The sequence below is a fragment of the Salminus brasiliensis genome, chromosome 17 (genome assembly GCF_030463535.1).
Source record: "Salminus brasiliensis chromosome 17, fSalBra1.hap2, whole genome shotgun sequence".
Classification (NCBI taxonomy): domain Eukaryota; kingdom Metazoa; phylum Chordata; class Actinopteri; order Characiformes; family Bryconidae; genus Salminus; species Salminus brasiliensis.
In genome coordinates, this window is record NC_132894.1 from 35,550,413 (window position 1) to 35,571,597 (window position 21,185).

Below are 21,185 nucleotides of genomic sequence, written 5' to 3' on the forward strand. Positions count from 1 at the left end.
GAAACATTTATTTGCATAGTTATAACATATATTTATATTTATTTAAAATATACATTTATTGATATAATAAAAATATTTATTTGTAAATTACATTTTAAAATTATATGACATAACATAATAAAACAAATTGGCAGATATTTTTCACAATGCTGTAAATATTACTATTACTATATTTGTAAACCGACTACCAAAAGCTGACTGTACGTGAACCATCAAAATTTTAATTGGTGGTTATTATTTATTTATTGGATGCTTATGGGTAATGATAGAATCCCTCTTAAACATAAAGAGAGATTAAATACATTGTGTTTATTTTGGTTAAATAAAAAATAATAAAATAAATAAATAAATAAAATAATTAAAATCAAATCATGCACCTAAACAAACTAACATTCTGGAAACGTAGGGTTTTATCAGTTTTAATGAAAATATTACAGATCACAGAATAATTATTAACAATAATAAAAAAAAGAAAAGAAAAAAAAACAGATATGTATAAAAGCAATTTAAGCAATTTAATAACAAAATGCGTTCATTAAAAGGGGTGTCCATAAATATTTGGACATACAGGGTAGTGGATATATGTGTTAATAACAACTGGCTTCACTTCAAGTCTCATCAGGAGCTTCTGAATTCATCACTCATATTGAATAGTGTTCACATCTATAATTCACGCCACCCCTACCGCAAAACCTACGGGGAGGTCGGGCTGAGAAGTGGATGACTAACTCCTGTGGCTGGGCTACAGTTTGGAAGTTCAGATGTGTGGTAAGAAATGAGCCCTCCAGAGGATGGAGCAGAGAGGAGAGTGTTTAGAGGCTGAAGTGTTAAAGCTTTTATCGTTGCCAGCTGAGTGGATTACAGCTTTTTCGTCAAGCCGAAAATGACTCACCCAATGCCCACGCTGAGCACCGTCCACTTACTGAGATTATAGACTTGCGTCACTGTAAGCAGGAGCCAGGGAGCATCTATAAACGATCTCAGAGATATCGGAGAGCAAAGATCGGACAGTGGCAGACTGACCATCTAACACTCCAGCTGATAGGCCAAACAAACATCTGGACGGACTCCAGACCACTGCTGATGTGTGTGGCTGGGACAGGAATGCTGTGGCTGGACCTGAAGCTGAGGCATGGACTCCACGAGACCTCTGAAGGTGACCTGCATGAGCATCGGTGATGGGCCTTGAGCGCCCATGACCCAAGATGGTCCTTTCTTGGAGCACCTTTCGTGCCTGGTGTTTTGGAGATGTTCTGACCCAGTCGTCTAGAACATCAGAGTCAAAGTCAAAAGTGCCTACTTTTCCTGCTTCCTACCTTCAGGAACTGACTGTTGACAGAAGCCACTGGAACCAGAGCATCAATATTAATGGTATTAATGTTATGGCTGATCGGTGTATATTATCTATGGATGGGTACAAGCCTAGGCATTTGAGGTTAATGGTTTTGCTGGTCTACTACCAGTTTGTTGTCCAGCATGATCTAGCTGGAGAACCAGCAAGACCAGCATGACCAGCCAGACCATACAGTTTCACCCAGTATGACCAACATGACCATGCTACACAGTATGACCTGCTTGATGACCGGCCAGTCCATCAAAGTCCAATCCAAAAAGAAAGCATATGCTATGCTGGTCAAGTGGTAAGAATAGGTATGTTTTTAACCGCCCTGAGCATCAAAGACCACCTCAGACCACCTTCTAAAACCAGCTAACAGGAGAAGCTGGTCTTGAGCTGGATTTGTTAGCAGAGCAATTTCAAGGCCAGTTGTCTCGTGCCTCACAAACTGCCTCTGGATTTACCAGGATAGGGTATGTTTTTAACCACCTTGACCATCAAAGACCACCTCAGACCACCTTCTAAAACCAGCTAACAGTAGAAGCTGGAAGCTTTGTTAGCCGGAGCGATTTCATTGCATTGCGTTCATCTCACGACTCCCCATAGGCCAGTCCTCCTGTGCCTCACAAACTGCCTCTTGTGCCTCATCTCACACTGACCAAAGCCCAACAAAGCTATTTAATAGGAGTCAACTTAAACGTTAGCCAGCAGACGCTTTCCTGACCCAGATAGAGAGCAGCAATGCAGCAGCAGGCACCCTCGTAGTCTTTGTCTGAAAGCTCGCAGCTCGTTCTGCCTGACAGGAGAAATAAACAGTTTTATGCAATGAGTGCCGGAGCCTATTTGATATGTCAGGGAGATACGGAAAGAGAGAGGGGAGGGAGAGGAGACTGCAGGGAAAGAGAGAGAGAGAGAGCAGAGAGCGAGAGAGGATCCTGTCCAGCTGATTAGCAGTGCAGAGGGTGCACATCGGGAGCGTGTCTGTTTACAGCTGACCACAGTGAATGGCCACACTGTACCTTTCAATGAAAGAGCCTTTCAGAGCCCGACTCTACCAAAAAGAGAGAGAGACAGACCATCGCGTCAAGAGAGAGCAGGAGAGTCGGTCCATATGGGGGGGCGAATGTTTGTGGTAAGGGCAGATAAGTGATCTTTTCACCTTTGTCTGAAAGGAGGAGGGGCCATTAAGGGACGCACCTCACGCCCAGGTGGACCGGGGCTCGAGGCTGTGCAAACAGAGTGCACTTTTTTGGGGACATGTCAAGCGAAGTGTAGCCCAACAGAATTACACCTCGATGCACACTTAGAGTTAGAGCGTATTTTGAGGAAGCCCAAGTGGGGTGTATTTTGAGGCAATCTAAGTACAGATATATTGAGGCAGCCCATATGGAGTGCAATGTAAGGCCAGACCAGGTGTAGTGTATTTTGAGGCAGCTCAAGTAGGATGTACTTTGAGGCAGCCCAAGTGTAGTATAAAGCGAGGCAGACCAAGTGGAGTGCAATGTAAGGTCAGACCAGGTGGATGGTATTTTGAGGCAGCACAAGTGTAGTATAAAGTGAGGCAGCCCAAGTGGATTGCAATGTAAGATCAGACCAGGTGGATGGTATTTTGAGGCAGGTCAAATAGGATGTACTTTGAGGCAGCCCAAGTGTAGTATAACGTGAGGCAGCCCAAATGGAGTGCAATGTAAGGTCTGACCAGGTGACCAAAAACAGTGAATATTGAGACAGCCCAAGTGGAGTCTACTTTGAGGCAGCCTAAGTAGAGATTATATCTTGAGGCAGCCCAAATACAGTGCACATCGAGCCCAAGTGTAGTATAAAGTGAGGCAGTGTAATGTAAGGTCGGACCAGGTGGATGGTATTTTGAGGCAGCACAAGTGTATTATAAGATGAGGCAGCACAAGTTGACTCTGTCTTGATGCAGGTGTCAGGTGTATTTTTTGATGGAGTATAAAGTAAGACCCGCCAGGCAGCCCAAGTGAGGCAGCCAGGTGTACATTTAGGTGGATCAAGTGTATCCTGAGCCAGATGTAGGAGAGTGTATCCTGAGACAGCCCAAGTGGTATGAACTTTGAGGCAGCCTAAAGAGACAGTATATCTTGAGGCAGCCCGAAAACAGTGCATATCGAGACAGCCCAAGTGAAGTCTACTTTGAGGCAGCCTGAGTAGAGAGTATATCTGAAGGCAGCCGAAATACAGTGCATATTGAGACAGCCCAAGTGGAGTCTACTTTGAGGCAGCCTGAGTAAATAGTATATCTTGAGGCAACCCAAATACATTGCACACTGAGACAGCCCAAGTGGAGTGTATATTGAGGCAGCCTAAATAGAATGCAAAGAAAGACCAGGCCAAGTGGATGGAATTTTGAGGCAGTTTAAGGGTGTATTTTGAGACAGCCCGAGTAGAGTGTATTCTGAGGCAGCCCAAGACTGCTCTAAGGTGGTTAATGTGATGCAACCCAAGAGTAGTGCACTCTGAGACAGCCTTTCAGGTAGTCCATGTAAGCAAAGATCTGAGGCAGCCTAAGTGGAGTGTAATTTTAGGCGAACAGAAAATAGTGGTTTAGTGAAAATGTTATGTTAATATGATTATGTTAATTAATAATATGATTATGTTTATTAATAATAATATGAATAATCTAAAAGACCAAAACTGGGTCCTGTGTTATTCAGAGTAGAAATTCTGTACAAATTTTTCTCAAATAAATTCAACGCCCAGTTTTTTTCCAGTGGAAGTGACTTTCCTCATTAGCGGCTCAGAACCGTAGCGTGAGCTCAAGCTGCATTCACTCTGCAGCTCCATTCCTCGGCTGCTCTTTGCTCCTGTCCTCTCCATTTCCTTTACCTTCTCTCTCTCCCAAACAGTGCGAAGAAAAAACCTGGCGCCAACCCCGACACCACATGTGGGATTCATTAAGGCTCATTTCAGAATGACTCGCTTTACTCAGGGGTGTTACTTTAGTAAAGAAGGGTATTTGTGCGCTGCGCTGATTTACAGCTTTATCTCTACAACTGCCATTACAAGCAGCTGCTCCCAGAAGAGCGGAGGTGTTGTACCCTGATGTTGTCAGAGAGGACAGTGAGAGGTTAAAGGCCAAGAACACAGGTAAAAGTTCACTTCAGGGGAGAAAAGAACATCATGAATGCGTAAATAAACACCAGATAGCCGATGACGTGTCAGTCATGTCGTTACATTCAGGACAAACAGCTGATTAGAATCATACTCAGGAGGCCCCTGACCAGGAAAACATACAGTGCACGGGCCTCTACCCACCCCCTACCCCCTTTTCCATTAGCAAAGCCTGTAACAACATTAAAACGGGTCAATTTTAATAAGCCGACTGTTTTGCTTGAACATCAGAGATCTACTGTATATAGTCCTGTCTGTTTCAAGTCCTCTGACCTCTAATCCTCTGGTGTGTTGCTTCTAAAAAGCAGTATAATCTAAGCTGTCAGAGAAAAACTGGACTATTTTTGACTGGAATAGAATTGATATGTTAATCAAAACCCACAAATCTAGCAGATATTCAGGTGATAGAATGACATGCATGACACAAACTTTCTACCCTCACAAACAGGAGATACCACAGAAACACTGAATACCATAGAAACACCACAGAAACCCTGGATGCCACTGAACTACTGGATACCACAGAAACAACACTGAAACCCTGGATACCACTGAACCACTGGATACCACTGAACCACTGGATACCACAGAAACCCTGGATACCACTGAACCACTGGATACCACAGAAACACCACAGAAACCCTGGATACCACTGAACCACTGGATACCACTGAACCACTGGATACCACAGAAACCCTGGATACCACTGAACCACTGGATACCACAGAAACCCTGGATACCACTGAACCACTGGATACCACTGAACCACTGGATACCACAGAAACACCACAGAAACCCTGGATACAACTGAACCACTAAATACCACTAAACCCTGGATACCACAGGAACAACACTAAAACACCACAGAAACCCTGGATACCACTGAACCACTGGATACCACTAAACCCTGGATACTACTGGAACAACACTGAAATCATGAATACCACAGAAACACCACAGAAACCCTGGATACCACTGAACCACTGGATACCACTAAACCCTGGATACTACTGAACCACTGGATACCACTAAACCCTGGATACTACTGGAACAACACTGAAATCATGAATACCACTGAACCACTGGATACAACAAAAACAACACTGAAACCATGGATACCACAGAAACCCTGGATACCACAGAAACACCCCTGCGAAACACAGAAAGTGAAAATGCTGTGTTTGGGGCTGTAATGCTGAGCGTGCTGCCAGCACTGTATGGATTAGGCCCTTTGGAACTGTCCTAATGTACGTCTGAAGCCTCTGCAGTTTCATAAATACTGAAGGTATCAGTGCTGAAAATCTCACACAAACATACTCATGCTGACTGAAATCGGCCTCGGATACGCCAGCTCACGTGAGGTCGGTTTGTCTGCTGAAATCAAAGGCCAGCAAATGAGAGGGCCTGTGAGCCGGAGAAGGGAACACAGAGCCCCTCGATGTAAACCCCAGATAGTGTCACTCTCCAGCACCGCTCCCCGTTTCACACAGCCAAATATAAACAAACCCCATCCACGAACTTCCTTTCAAGAACAAGCAGATGACCCTCGCTTTAGTGGGTTCAGGGAGAAGGTGATTAAATGCTGTGAAGCTCATTAATAACTACCTAATTACCATATTAATTACATTTATTTCTTAATTATATTTTTACAATCTACTTGCTGAGGGGTGTTCAATTCTTAAATACCTACATTTAGAGCGTTATTAATATTCACCCTAATGAGGGACTGTAGCTCCGCCTCCTCAGTGTATATCACAATACCTACATTTAGAGCGTTATTAATATTCACCCTAATGAGGGACTGTAGCTCCTCCTCCTCAGTGTATATCACAATATCTACATTTAGAGCGTTATTAATATTCACCCTAATGAGAGACTGTAGCTCCGCCTCCTCAGTGTATATCACAATACCTACATTTAGAACGTTATTAATATTCACCCTAATGAGAGACTGTAGCTCCGCCTCCTCAATGTTTTAGTATTTATAACGCTCTAAATGTAGGTATTGTGATATACACTGAGGAGGAGGAGCTACAGTCTCTCATTAGGGTGAATATTAATAACGCTCTAAATGTAGGTGTTGTGATATACACTGAGGAGGTGGAGCTACAGTCTCTCATTAGGGTTGGGTGGGATGTTTATCCGCACTGTGGGAAGCTTGTCCAACAGTTGCTAGGTCAGAGCGCACTGTCACACATGTTGTTGGTACCATAAAAGCAGCAGAGCTTCCCCTCCGCCCCCGTCCACCTCCTAAATCCCAGTTTAACCCCTGCCCCTACCTTCTCCTGCAGCTTAGTGTGTGGAGCCGGTCTGTTTTACATGTCTCAGCTGTTCAAACAGGCCATAGCTCAAACTCTCCGAGGCTACAAAACAGCAAACGCTCTGAGATCACAGCCTCACACCTCTATATAACACACACACACACACACACTACTGACACACACACACACACACACACACACTATTGACAAGCATCTGGTGAGCGCCAGCCAGCAATGACAAAAGAGCCAGGGCTGTTCTCAGCTGGCCTAATCGCCACTGAGTGAGCACATTTCTCTCCTGGCCTCATGCAAAGCTCCAGTGTGTAGACGCTCCCCACAGCTCCGGTCACTGCTGGAGCTGCCCACTCCATAAACCCTGCAGATACACCACAGGCAGCTCACGAAGCACCGCCTGGGCCTTTCTGTATGTATGAGATCTAAAAGCACTTTCAGCAGGTGACCAAAGCTCGTTTTGCATTTCCATCTTTCTAAATCATTTATTCAGGTTCCTGCAGTGAACAGAACCCTCATCCAACCTAGTATAGCCAAGATCTTGAGTAGGTGCTCCTCATGCTGCCAGAACAGCTCTGACCCATCACGACATGGACTCCACAAAACCTCTGAAGGTGTTCTGTGGTCTCTGGAGACCTTCAGACGTTAGCAGCAGGTCCTTTAAGATCTGTAAAATGAGCCTTGAGCACCCATGACCCTGTCGCCGGTTCACCTTTCGGTTGTCCTTCCTTGGAACACTTGTGGTAGATACTGACCACTTCATACTGGGAACACCCCAACAAGACCTGCCTGATGTTCTGGAGATGTTCTGACCCAGTCGTCTAGCCATTACAATGAGGTTCCCTTATGCTTGCCCATTTCTCACTGAATTAATCACCTGTTTAAAGACCAGCTGATTAATTGTTGCCTTTATAATAGGAATATGTAAATGTCTCTGAATTGTTCTTTGTCTTATATGTGTATGTGTGTGTGTGTGTGTGTGTGTGTGTGTGTTGTGATCCCTGGTCAAAATGACTGAGAATTTCACACATAAGCTGTTAGAAATAATAAAAGCATTAGCCTAATTGTTGAAAATAGCCTGAAAACAGGCCAGTGCCCCAGTTTAGCAAACAACAGCTGTCTTCTTCTGAGGATATTTAAGAAGGTTGATAAAAAATAAAGTAATAAAAACAGACAATGGCATAATGATCAGAAAGCTATATCTTACCATTCATTTTATGCATTTACTACACTCTAGTCTATATAGTCTATATACAGTCTATATGTAGTATACATAGTCTATATGTAGGCAATATAGTCTCTATGTAATCAGTATAGTACATATATAGTCTATATATATATGACATATACATAGACAATAGTCTATATATAGTTAATATAGTCCACATATAGTCAATGTACAGGTCTATACATGGTCAATAGTCTATATCTAGTCAATACAGTCAGTTTAGCCCATATATGGTCTATGCATAGTCCATCTACAGTCAATGGCTATATCTAGTCTATTTATAGACAAACCATAGACAACAGACTATTTATAGTTGACATATAGACTATACAGTATATAGTCAATATAGTCAGTTTAGTCCACATATAGTCTTTAAATTGGCAATATAGTCTTTATATACTCAATATATAGAAAATATCTGTACTGTATATAAAGTCAATAGACTTCCTATAGTTGATATATATTCTATACGTAGACTATATATAGTCAATAGTCCATTTTGTACATATGCAGTCTATGTAAAGTCTATACATTGTATACATCTCTCTATAGTCCATATCTAGTCTATGTACAGCCTATACATGGTCAATAGACTTTCTGTAGTCGTTATAGTCTATATATATATATATATATATATATATATATATATATATATATATATATATATATATATATATATCCATGATAGTCTATATAGTCAATGTAGTTTTAATGTTTAAGGAAATGGACACACTCGAGAGTATAGTGGCATAATTATGCTTGAGAGCGTGAGATTCCAAAAGTATCCAGACACCTCTTTGAATGAGGTGCACCCACTGCTGACACAGGTTTTTTCATTTGAGCACACAGAGCTCATATAATCTCCACAGCAAAGCACTGACGGATGCTCTACAACAGTTTTCACACTGACAGGTTTGTTCTGGGCCCAAGTCTGGCCTAACGACTATGAGCGTACACCGATTCGGGCAGGTTATTTTGAGTGTCCACTTCAGGTACGTACCTTTAAGCATGTTCGCCCCACAACTGCCTCAGACAAGGCCCTAAATAGCCCACGGGTCCTTGAGAAGGCTAAAGAATGAAAAGCAATCAGGCATGACGCTAATCCAACATCTGCGTGTCGTAATCTGTGGAGCAAGCCGAGCCTGAATTAATGACAACTGCCATTGTCAACTTACACCCTCAGTCAGCCTCCCGCATTCTCCTTAAACGATGTTTCAGACAGAAATCCTCTGAGAGGATCTGGAGCAGAGGAAGTGCAGACTGCCTCCGCAGAAGAACAGAACGAGGGGATCACGGGGGGCTTTCTTCCTCTGGTTTAGGGGCTGGTTTATGTAGCTGACAGAAAGCAACTATAGTTGACATATAGACAATATAGATTATATATAGTCAATTTAGTCAGTTTAGTCCACATATAGTCTATGTGTAGTCTATATATTGGCAATATAGTCTTTATATAGTCTATATATAGAAAATATCTGTACTGTATATATAGTCAATAGACTTCCTATAGTTGATATATATTCTATACGCAGACTATATATAGTCAATAGTCCATTTTGTGCATATGCAGTCTATGTAAAGTCTATACATTGTCAATATAGATATATCTCTCTATAGTCTTTGTCTAGTCTATGTACAGCCTATACATGGTCAATAGACTTTCTGTAGGCGTTATAGTCTATATAGTCTATAACCATGATAGTCTATATAGTCAATGTAGTTTCAACATTCAAGGAAATGGTTCTTTAAGTTGTCATGGTTTTATATAGAGAGAACCTTTGAAGAACCTGGTTTATAAACCTGCTGGTTTAGAAAGCAACAGGTATTAAAAGACTCAGCAGCCCATCACTCAAACGTCACTCAGCACACTACGTGTATCTGTAACGGTTGTGGACACCATCTGCTCCAGCGTTTCTTCTGAACTCAAGGGTATCAGCATCAGTGAGCTCAGATACTGATCTTGGATGATGAAGTTGAAGTCCTTTAACTAGAGATCATCCCAAAGCTCCTTCAATGCAGAGAACCTCACAACCCAATGCTGGGAGGCTTTATACTCATCTAGCCCACAGTTTCCTCTGTGTTTTGGGGCATTGCAATGGTAAAATAGTGAATAGAGAACCTCAACTAATGCAGTTTTCTTTAGGGACTACTTTTTGTAGCCGCACTACACCCTAAAGCAGGTTCTAGAGCCGAACTCTTCTTAGAACTCTGGTAGAACAGTTTCTCAGGCATCAGGCAGCGTCTTCATCACCATTAGGTGAAGAACTTTCTGTGAGGAGCTTTTATTATTAGAGCTTCAGACGTCTGCTTCCCATCACCTCCACTGTAGAACTCCAGCTCTGACTGGGGGAGCTTATCTAGAACCACTCTGAATGGGTCTGTTTACATACAGACATTTTCACAAACAGATGGAATAAAGTTTGACTGCCCTGATTGACAGGAACTCAGTAGGGATGGATGGGTTCACCAAAAGCTGACGTTTTGCGACTGAATATCTTTAGCATGTTGCTATAAAAAGCTTCCTTCATTAGCACATTAGCATGCGATAACGCCTGGTGACACTCCCCAATGTGAAGAAATCAGCTCATTCACAGGGACACACACACACACACACACACACACATTCAAAGAAGTGCTCCCTCAAAGCTGTGGAGTGGAAAAGGAAATCCTCCAACTCCAGACACAAGCCTGGCCACAGGTGTATCTCATGAAATCCATCTAGCAGGAGTGTGTGTATGAGTGTGTGTGTGTCAGGAAGGCCTTATTGTCAGATGGAGGTTAAAGAGTGAAGCAGAAAAGGCAAGACACCTGTTTCTTCATCTCCAGGCGTCCTCCACGCACGCATAAATCACCCAATAATGTTTAGCCCCCTGAACAAATATTAGTGCTGGAGATTACTGCAGAGAGCCCTCGACGAAAAGCCCCGAATAAATTCACATTCAAAGTTTCGGGCAGAAAGAGCAACCTGCTCGCTCCCAGACTAATGACTCGGGCTGACCACGTGGGTCAGCAGAGCGTTTGCTAGAACAACTGGGATGGCCCAGTACTCACACACACACACTGTTGACCATCTCAACTGCCTTTGTGTTAAAAAGCCCTGCAATGCAGTGGTCTGGAATCCGGGGTGACATTTGCCAAATGCTCAGGAATCCACAGCCCTGGAAGAGGTGACCACGACCACGATGGTCTTCAACACAACTGCAGTCCAGTGCTGCACTCCTGCTGTCCACCAGGAGACATATGGATTACGCATGTAGCGGAATATTTTCCCATAGGAATGAATGTGGTGCAAAAGTTGGTGCACCCTTCTTAAGTCACAATACTATGAATAGACCAGTAAAACCCACCCAACGTCATTGGATACCACAGCAACCGCCTGGAATAGCACAGCAACAGTCAATAACAGCGATTATTTAGCAGAACACATAGTAGATAATCAATGCTATTGCACCCCTCTAGCAAGCTCTTAGCAACACTCTGGCAATGACTTGTGATATCACAGCAGCCACCTAGCAACTCTATTTCAATGTCCTAGCAACACTATAGCAACAACCTAGCAATGCCACTTAGCAACACCTTGGCAACTACCCAGGACACCACAACAAGCAACACCTCTATAACAACAACACTATAGCACCCACTTAGCAACACCATAGCAACCTTTTGGGAATACTATAGTAATCACCCAGCAAACATTAAGCAACACTACTGAAACCACCTGGGATGCCACCAGCAACCACTTAGCAACATCATAGCAACCATCTGCATTTAACATAATTACTAAGAATTATCAATATCCATAAACACTACCTAGCAACACTATTGCAATGTCCTAACAACACCATAGCAACAACCTAGCAATACCTTGGCAATCACCCAGGATACCATAACAAGCAACACCCACTGTCCAACCAGCAACCACTATGCAACACTATAGCAACCACTTAGCAACACCATAGCATCCTTTTAGCAATGCTATAATAATCACCCAGCAACCTCCTATCAACACTATAACAACCACTTTGCACCATAGCAACCGTCTGGAATGCCACAAGCAACCACTTAGCAACATCATAGCAACCACCTGTGTATAACATAATAATTACTGATAATTATCGAAATCAATTGCAACCACCAAGCAACACTATAGTAATATCTTAGCAACACCCTGGCAACCACCTGGAATACCCTAGCAAGCAACACCGTGATAACCAAACAGTCACACATCTGTGCAACACCATAGCAACGTCTTAGCAACACTGTAGTAATCACCCACTAAGCAACACCATAGAAACCACCTGGGATGCCACCCAGCAACCACTTAGCAACACCATAGCAACCACCTGCATATAACATAACAATTACTGATCATTCTTAATCTCGAACTACATGGACAAAAATATCATTTTTGGGCCAAATCGGCCAGTCCTGCCCGCCAGCATCTGCATCAATTCCTGCCCACCATCCTTCTGTCCTTCCGCTGTCCAGCCACACTCCAGGTACACAAAGAATCTCCTCAGGTTTCAGCTGCTATTTCCGTACGCGCACCCCACCAGCGGCGCACAAAGAGAAACCGGTCACTCTGGCCGGCAGCTCCGCGGTGCAAATTGCCATTACCGAGAGGCCCTCAGCTGCCTATTGTCACGGATTAGGCCCGCATTCATGTGCATGCCAACTCTTCCATTAAGCTCTTCGCTGGACTCTATATTTAACTGGCACCAGTGTCCAGTGTCGTATAAAATGAGAGACGACTTTCAACCGGTCCCTCTTCTGAACACGCAGCGGCGTCGCACGGGGCCGGGAACTCTATTTAGAAATCTGCATTCAGAGAAGCAGCGTGAATCTAAAAGGAGCTCTCAGGTTGGCTTCAGTCATCTGCTGTCAATCAGTACAGCGCTTTAAGAAGGAATCAGGTGGGGAATTGCTTTGAACTGTGAAAAGGATTTAGAGGCGTCTGTCACTCTCATGAAGGAGGCTCAATAATAATTCATATTCTGAAATGTGGAACTGGAGGTACAGCCCTGCATCACATGACTTCATATCAACATGGTTCTGGTACTGAAACGGAGCAAAACTCATATCTCACATATCATTAAATCTTAGAGGGCCACTTCATGCAGAAAGTAAATACTGTTAAAGCATCAATATGTATTATTTGCCAGTCAATAGTGTGTACATACACACTGGCTGGGAAACCTCTTTTCAATTTCCGGTTTTTGTGATGTCACAAAAAAAACCTATAAACTATAAACGTAATTATTCAGCATACAGCAGTTTAGCCCCACCCCCTCACACTTAAAGGCCTCTTTTCCACCGTTCCAGTGGCTTTCCACCCGGGCACGGTTCGGTACGAGGCCCGGTTTCCTCAGCACGGTTAGCTAACGGTACTTGGGGCCACAGAACTGTTCAGTGGGCGGGCTTTATCGACCTTTAACCGTCTTTAGATTTCCACACCCAGGCTGTATCTAGTAAGTAAGAGAACAGTTGGCCCAGATTGTAGCAGATCATTAGCGTGGAGATACGTAAACTTTAGTGGACTACAGCATAAACATTTAGCATACCTGAGTCGGCTAGAGGCCTCGTCCAACATCGCTACCGCAGAGTTAGCGTAGCTAGCCACTGCACTCACCCAACATTGCTAGTGTGGCGTTATCACGGTCTAACGCCACGCTATCAGTGTCTCAGGCCGTTCGTGGGAACACTGGACTGGACGAAAGGCAGGGTGGAAAGCCACTGGAATTGTTGCCCTGCAGTGGAAAAGAGGCCTTTGAGTAGGAGGGGGTGGGGCTAAACTGCTGTATGCTGAATAATTACATTTATAGTAACATCGTTTTTGTGACATCTGTATCTGTCTGTATCTAATAAGTACGAGAACAGCTGGTCCAGTTTGTAGCAGACCATTAGCGCGGACATACGTAAACCTTAGCGCACTGCAGCATAAACGTTTAGCATACCTGAGTCGGCTAGGGACCTCGTCCAATATAGCTACTGCAGAGTCAGCGTAGCTAGCCACTGCACTCACCCAACATTGCTAGCGTAGTGTTATCGCGGTCTGGGACACTCAGTGGAACCTTGGACCACAGCTACAGCTATCTGTTAGCATAGTGCTAACTGCATGCTGAAGTCGTCACATGCTCGCATCAAACCTTATTGAATATTAACATGGATTTTATCGTTATTCAGAACTACATCTATTAAAAGGCCTCCTTGTCACGGTTGCCACCATGCTAACAGATTTACAGAATTACAGCTCCGGTCAATTAGCTAGCGTTAGCTACATTAGCGGTATGTTACGGCTCGGCCTTAGTAACATAACCATTTGGCCCTGCAGTGAAAAAGAGGCCAAGGAGTGTTTCAGGCTGGACTGCTTTTTCGAATGAGGCAGCCAATCAAAACAGAGCTCATTTACTTACATCAGCCTTAAAGGTACAGTAATGACAATGCACTATTACTCAGAATCAATTCCAGCCCCCATGTGATGCAGCGTAATGAGAACGAGCATGTGATTAATTTCAAACTGCACCCGATTAACCACCCAAAAAGGCCGTGGACTGAGACGTGTGGTCATTTCTCACAGCATCAACAGCAGCACATGATGAAGAGCTTCTACCTGGTCATCAAAATCAGCTAATAATCGTTATTACAGATGAATGTATGAATGCACGCCACAATGCATATTATTAAAGGAGCAATCCAGTGTTTTTTTAACCTAGTCTCAATTCCTATACAAGGTTCTTCAGGGGTTCTTTAGTATGCAGAACCCTGACAACTCAAAGACCCATTATTTGGAGGCTTAAATAGCTTGTTGCCTGCTTTAAGGTGGTGCTGCAGTGGTGGAAATGGTTTGCAGATGGTTCTATTTGGCACTGGGAAAGGTTCCACTATCATTTCCCATATTAATATATACCACTAAGCCACTTTACTATATTCATATAATGTATATCAATGCACATATTTAATTTAATATTAAATTTAATGTTTTTAAATGTATGTTTATTCTTACATGAATGGTTGCAACTGTAACAACTTCAATTTCCCTCCCAGGATCAATAAAGTGATTCTGATTCTGATTCTGATAACAGGCCTAAGAACCCTCTCTAGTCTAGCACTACTATGCAGAACCTTTTTCCCATTCCCATTTCCATTAACGTACTTAAATCCAGGCAAACCCTTCTTAGAATATAATCCAATGGGCAGATCCTGAACACCATCCTATGACTCAGTTATGACTGAGCGTAGTACTCAGTCATGTGTCCCAGGTGCAGCGGACGGTGCTCCATTAACCCTTCTGAAAGCAATCCCCCTTCATCAGTGCCTTAAACCTTTCACCAATAATTAAAGCTCACAGCTAATGTCAGTCATACCTGAGTGCTGGAGGACATGAGTGTGAGAGCTATGCTGATCTGCCACACGGAGCAAAGCGAGAGCTCCATTTTTGCGAAGCCGCTCCGCTCCACTCTTCTGGAGGTCTGGGAAGTACGGTGAGATATCAGCCTGTGGAGGAGTGATGCATTGTCAGCTTGGGAGTGACGAGATGCGACCTACATCACGCCACCAAAATAGATCCACCTTCATCCACACACACACACACACACACCCCTCCTCACCCCCCCAGCCCAAATGAAATAAACATATCGCTGGGGCCACGAAAACCTTGCATCTCCAAAAAAAACAGCAACCTTCTCAGCTTTCAATGGAAGTCAATGTAAACTGTTTTTATTATTATGAGTCATTTTGGAGCATTTCTATTGGTCCGTTCATCATGTTCATCACGTTTATGGAGATAAATGAGAACGGCAAAAATGGAGATAAAAGATTTATGAATGACAGTGACCATTTATACACAGATCAGCCATAACATTAACACCACATCCTTGTTTCTATACTATGCAGAGAAAGAGTAGAAGCAAGGAGGTGGTGTTATTGTTTTGGCTATATATATATATATATATATATATATATATATACATATATATATATATATATATATATATATATATATATATATATATATATATATATATATATATATCCCTGAAATGAAAGGGAAACTTCACCAACTTTTAAAAACTCATGCATACCAAAACTGCATTTATAGAATTATATAATAAGAACATTTTGGTGTTAAACTGTAGTTCATGGTGAATGGACTCGGATGTTGGTCGCCATGACTACAACACAGATACAGTCCATAATTTTGGATAATTTCCTACCCAAATCCACCAGTGCAGCTACAACACGAGTCTTCTGAGTTTTATATAAAATTATGATGATGATGATGATGATGGTAAAATAGTGAATAGAGAATCTCAACTAATCCAGTTCTCTTTAGGGACTACTTTCTGTAGCTGCACTACACCCTGCAGCATGTATCCCTCCACTATTTTAATGATCTGGTTCTAAAAGCAGGTTCTAGAGCCGAACTCTTCTCAGAACTCTGGTAGAACAGTGTCTCAGGCATCAGGCAGCGTCTTCATCACCATTAGGTGAAGAACTTTCTGTGAGGAGCTTTTATTAGAGCTTCAGACGTCTGCTTCCCTTCACCTCCACTGTAGAACAGCTCTGACTGCTGGGGGAGCTTATCTAGAACCTCCACTGTAGAACCACAGCTCTGACTACTGGGGGAGGTTATCTAGAACCTCCACTGTAGAACTCCAGCTCTGACTGGGGTAGGTTATCTAGAACCTCCACTGTAGAACTCCAGCTCTGACTGGGGGAGGTTATCTAGAACCGAGCATTTCATACCAACCCCCCCACTCCCACCCCCTCCCCCAAAACCCACCACTCTGGATGAGTTTGTTTACATCTTAGCTGTTTATTTATGCATAGCATTTTTAAAATGGGTGGAGTTTCCCTTTCTAGTATTAACACCATTCATTCATAATGAGCATTACTTCATATGAGTCCAGCAGGCAGTGCAGCAGGCACGGAGGAGCTGGGAGCATGACTAGGCTTCAGTCTCCATGGACAGGTCCTGCATGGTAATGTCTCGTGCATTACAGTTCAGTCATGCATGTGGAGTTGGGATGCTATGCCATGCTCTCTCTCTCTCTCTCTCTCTCTGTACTCTCTGCCATGCCACTTCATGCTCTTCCCAACACAGAATGATCTTTAATGCAGTTAGGACCCTCCACGCACGCATGCACGCGCGCACGCACGCACCCACAACAGCAATCATACATGAAAGAGAACTAAACAGCTGACAAGAGACGTGCGCTGTACAGCGATAGTGGCTCGTGCATGCTGATGAAAGGGACGTACGTGTCCGCTCGCGCTTACCTCTCCCTGCAAAGTAACGCCGGAGGATTCCCATTTTTTTTTTTCTTTTTCTCCAACGCAGGAACAAGCGCGCGCCGAAGAAGCTCTGGAGATGTGCAGCAGATGCGCACAGTGCAGATGTGTAAGCAGGGCAGATGTGCTGCTGGGACGGTGCACGAGCTGTGAGAGCTGCTGTTGCTGCTGCTGCTGCTGCTCAGGCAAAAAAAAAATCTGCACGGACGGAAAAGAGGGGGCGAAAGAGAGAGAAGTTTGCGCGCTGCGCTGCGCTGCTGCTCCACCAGGCGGCGCTGTGGTGCCATGGCAGGGCGGATAGAAAGTCCAGAATGTTATTCCATGCGAAACCACCTGCCTAGTGTTTGTGTAGGCCCTGCATGGACTCCACAAGACCTCTGAAGGTGTCCTGCTGTGGTATCTGGACACCCTCAGCAGACGACAGCAGCGGATCCTTTAAGTCCTGTAAGCTGTGAGGTGGGACCTCCAAGAGCACCAGTGACCCAAAGTTGTCCATCCTTAGAGCACTTTTGGTGGGTGCTGACCACTACATACCAGGAACTGCCCAGAAGACCTGCTACACCACCAGCACCCAGTGCCGCTGAGCTCCGGGCTGTTGATGACATGGTTGTGGGTTCGATACCCGGGCTCGGCAAGCTGCCACTGTGGAAGCACAAGGTGGTGGGTGGGTGTTTCTAATAAAGTGGCCAGTGAGTAAAAGCACATGGTGGGTGTTTCTAATAAAGTGGCCAGTGAGTAAAAGCACATGGGGGGTGTTTTTAATAAAGTGGCCAGTGAATTTGAAGTACAAAGCAGATGTTTCTAATAAAGTGGCCACTTTTGGCCAGTTTTGCTGCTCTCTGCTCCCCGGGTGCTGGAGTTGGCTGCCCACCGATCTGGGGTGCGTGTGTGCTCACTGCCCCTAGTTCACTAGTGTGTGTGTGTTTACTACCACCGAGGAGTCAAATCAGCCAAATCAGATAAACATCAAAATTTCTCATATTTGGGAGAGAGAGAGAGAGAGAGGAGAAAATCAAGCTCCACTCTCAGTTCAGATCTGAGAACCTTCACAAGTGTTGGTGTCCAACCTTCCAATCAAAGCTGCTATTCTAGAGTCCAGACGTCAACATCATTGAATGTGTCTGTGAGGTCGCGGATACCAAAAAGCAGAAAACGCTCCAACTTCTAAGACTCAACTTTGGAGATGCTGAATCTGAATCTCCTGCAGATTTTAGAATACTACCACCACCATGTTTAACAGCTGAGGTGGTGCTTCGGGCAGGAGGTGTGAGAAAAGAATGAAAGCTGTAATGAAGGTAAAGGTGGAGGTTCTGCACACTCAGACTCAGGATTTGGAGTCACTGTCTGTTACATAGACGTATCTAGGAGGTCTAGAAGGTCGCCGACCTTTCAGAGGTGTTTGCAGAAGAGTTCCACCTCACAAAGTGTGAGAAAGCACGTCTCACGAGCCTGGACTCCAGAGGTGGGACTCCTCGGAACAGCAGCTTCAGCTCCTTCTCCACGGTGCTCCTGGAGAAGGAGAGTTTCAGGTCGAGCAGAGGGTTCAGGCGACCTACCATGAATAAGGAAGCTTGAGGAGCGTTCTTAGGACCAATCAACGCAAGAACCTTTTCTGGATCCGTTTCAGAGCACAGCCACATGTTGTACTTCAGGTTTCATCATTAGGCATGGCCTTCTGAGCGTCTGATCAAAGAGCTCAGCAGACACTGCCAGAGGCCTGCATACTCGCTTCTTTATTACGAGGTGCAGAATAGAAGTTGGCAGTGAAAGTGGAAGTCCATGATTTTAATTAACTCCGGCTGCCAATCTCTGGATCTTGCGGGTTCTGTGTATTCCGCCTCGTTTCGATTACTTAGTCATTCCGACATTGTTCATATGGAGCTGTGGGCGAACCGTGACTCAGCAGGCCAACAGCTGACCTGGCTTTCTCTGAGGTTCTAGTTGAAGCTATCTTAAGTCTAGTGAATATAACCTCTAATTCAATTAATTTAACATATTTATGGACATTTATGGACTGGCCACCAATCCAGGTCCTGGAGAACCCCCTACCACACACATTGGAGTATTCTCCAGCTCCCAGCACACCATCGTCAACTCACTCAGGGCTGGATCAGGTGTGTTGGGAGCAGGGTACATCTGGAGGCCATGGGGTGCTCTAAGCAATAAGACTAGAGTTAGGAACCACAGCCACAGAAGAACCACTTTTGGCTTTCTTCTTGGAACCATTGCATAATGTGGAGGTTCTCTTACACTCAGGCAACTCAAGTACAAACACAGTTCTCCAAAGAAACATCCATTAAAAGAGTCTTTTAGCTGGATCAGGTGTGTTGGCAGCAAGGTAGGAGGTCCTCCAGGACCAGGGTTAGGAACCACAGCCACAGAAGAACCTCTTTTGGCTTTCTAACATTAGAACCCTAACCCTAACCCTAACCCTAGAAAGAGTTTGTGGGGGTAAAAAAGAAAGTGTGGAAAACCCCTTTAAAGGTTTAATGAATCTTCTAGGTCAAGTTAAGGGTTCTTCTTGAAACCGTTGCATAATTTTAAAAAGACTCTCTTTAAGGGATGACGCCATCCTTTAAGATCCACAGAAGACGAGCGTCCAGACTTTTTACTGTCCTGCACCGAAGTGGTGGAACAAACAAACCCTGGGTGTCCGACCAGCAGAGTCCAACGCTCGCTGTCCTCAAACCCAGACTGAAGAACCTCCTCTTCTGAGAGTACTCAGGCGAAGAGAAGAGTATTATGGTCTCCATACTGACTTGTGTTTAGTAGAGTCTGAGATTAGAGGAGCTTTGAATTTTAGTCTATTTAAACTAGCCGAGGTTCTTCTTGGGTAAACAGTGAAGCTCTTTCGTAAGTCGCTCTGGAGAAGAACGTCTGCTAAATGCCGTAAATGTAAATTTACACTCTGCTATACAGCAGAAGGTTGAATTACAGTCTGATATTCAGTCAAAGCATCACAGCAGTCAAACATAGAAACTTGGAGCCGTGTCTCCCTCTGCTGTTTACATGAGCTCATCACACTGTTGTTGCAAACATATATAACAGATACATGTCTGTCAAGATATGTTTATATATATACAGCTCTGGAAAAAATGAAGAGACTACCTACATGATCTGTTTCTCTGGTCTTTTTATTTATAGGCAGTGTGTTTAAGGGATATTAATATTTGTGTTGTATTTCATAAACCATGGACAACATTTTTTTTTTTATTATTATTTATTTCTTTACAGAAATGAAAACTGCTTAAAAACAGCTGCTCAAATAATGCAAAGAAATTATGATAATAATTATAATGTAAAGAAGTTGTTTTAACAGATTTAAACAGATTTAATATCTGAACTCTGAGAGCATTCAGAAATCACTATGGTGAAATAATAACCTCAACAGCCAATCACAGCTCTCCTGTCTCGGCCGGCTCTCCACTAGTCTTTCACATTGCTGCTGGAACTTTATGCCATTCATAGTCTGCAGATTCAACTAACTCAGCTTCGTTTGATCAAATACCTGGAATAAAAAACGTCTGCCGGACACGTAGAGATGCAGATTTAGGAAAAAAATTATTAAGTGGTTATATTTTTTTGTATTTTTTTCCAGAGCTGTATACATAGGACAATATATCGTCCAAAAAAAGCAGGAAAATCTTAATTTTTTGACAATATTTTGAACTGATTAAATAAAAGATTATGGTTCGATTCCTTCCAATTGAGTTTTCCGTGCAGATTTCAAAAAGCTATGCGCTGTGGCCATTTCTAAACAAACACCATCCCAACAGTGAAGCATGGTGGTGGTAGCATCATGCTGTGAGGAATGCTTTTCCTCAGTGAGGATTGGGCAGCTTGTAAATACTGACGGATGGACGGTGCAAAATACAATCAATAATTAATATAAATTAAATATATATACTGTATATATATATTATAT

The 21,185-nt window shown here is 43.5% G+C and overlaps 1 protein-coding gene across 2 annotated transcripts in view; it reads right to left on the bottom strand.

Annotated features, from left to right (window-relative positions):
* The window catches only part of adamtsl3 (ADAMTS-like 3), a 154,872-nt gene extending 137,438 nt beyond the window's left edge, over positions 1–17,434 (bottom strand). For both annotated transcript variants that reach the window (XM_072660688.1, XM_072660689.1), the window contains exons 1-2: positions 17,249–17,434; positions 15,334–15,463 (exon numbers count right to left, since the gene is read on the bottom strand). In XM_072660688.1, coding sequence (XP_072516789.1) covers positions 15,334–15,402 — 69 coding nt within the window. In that variant the 5' untranslated portion in view covers positions 15,403–15,463; positions 17,249–17,434. The remainder of the gene's footprint in view (positions 1–15,333; positions 15,464–17,248) is intronic.
* Between the last annotated feature and the right edge of the window lie 3,751 nt (positions 17,435–21,185).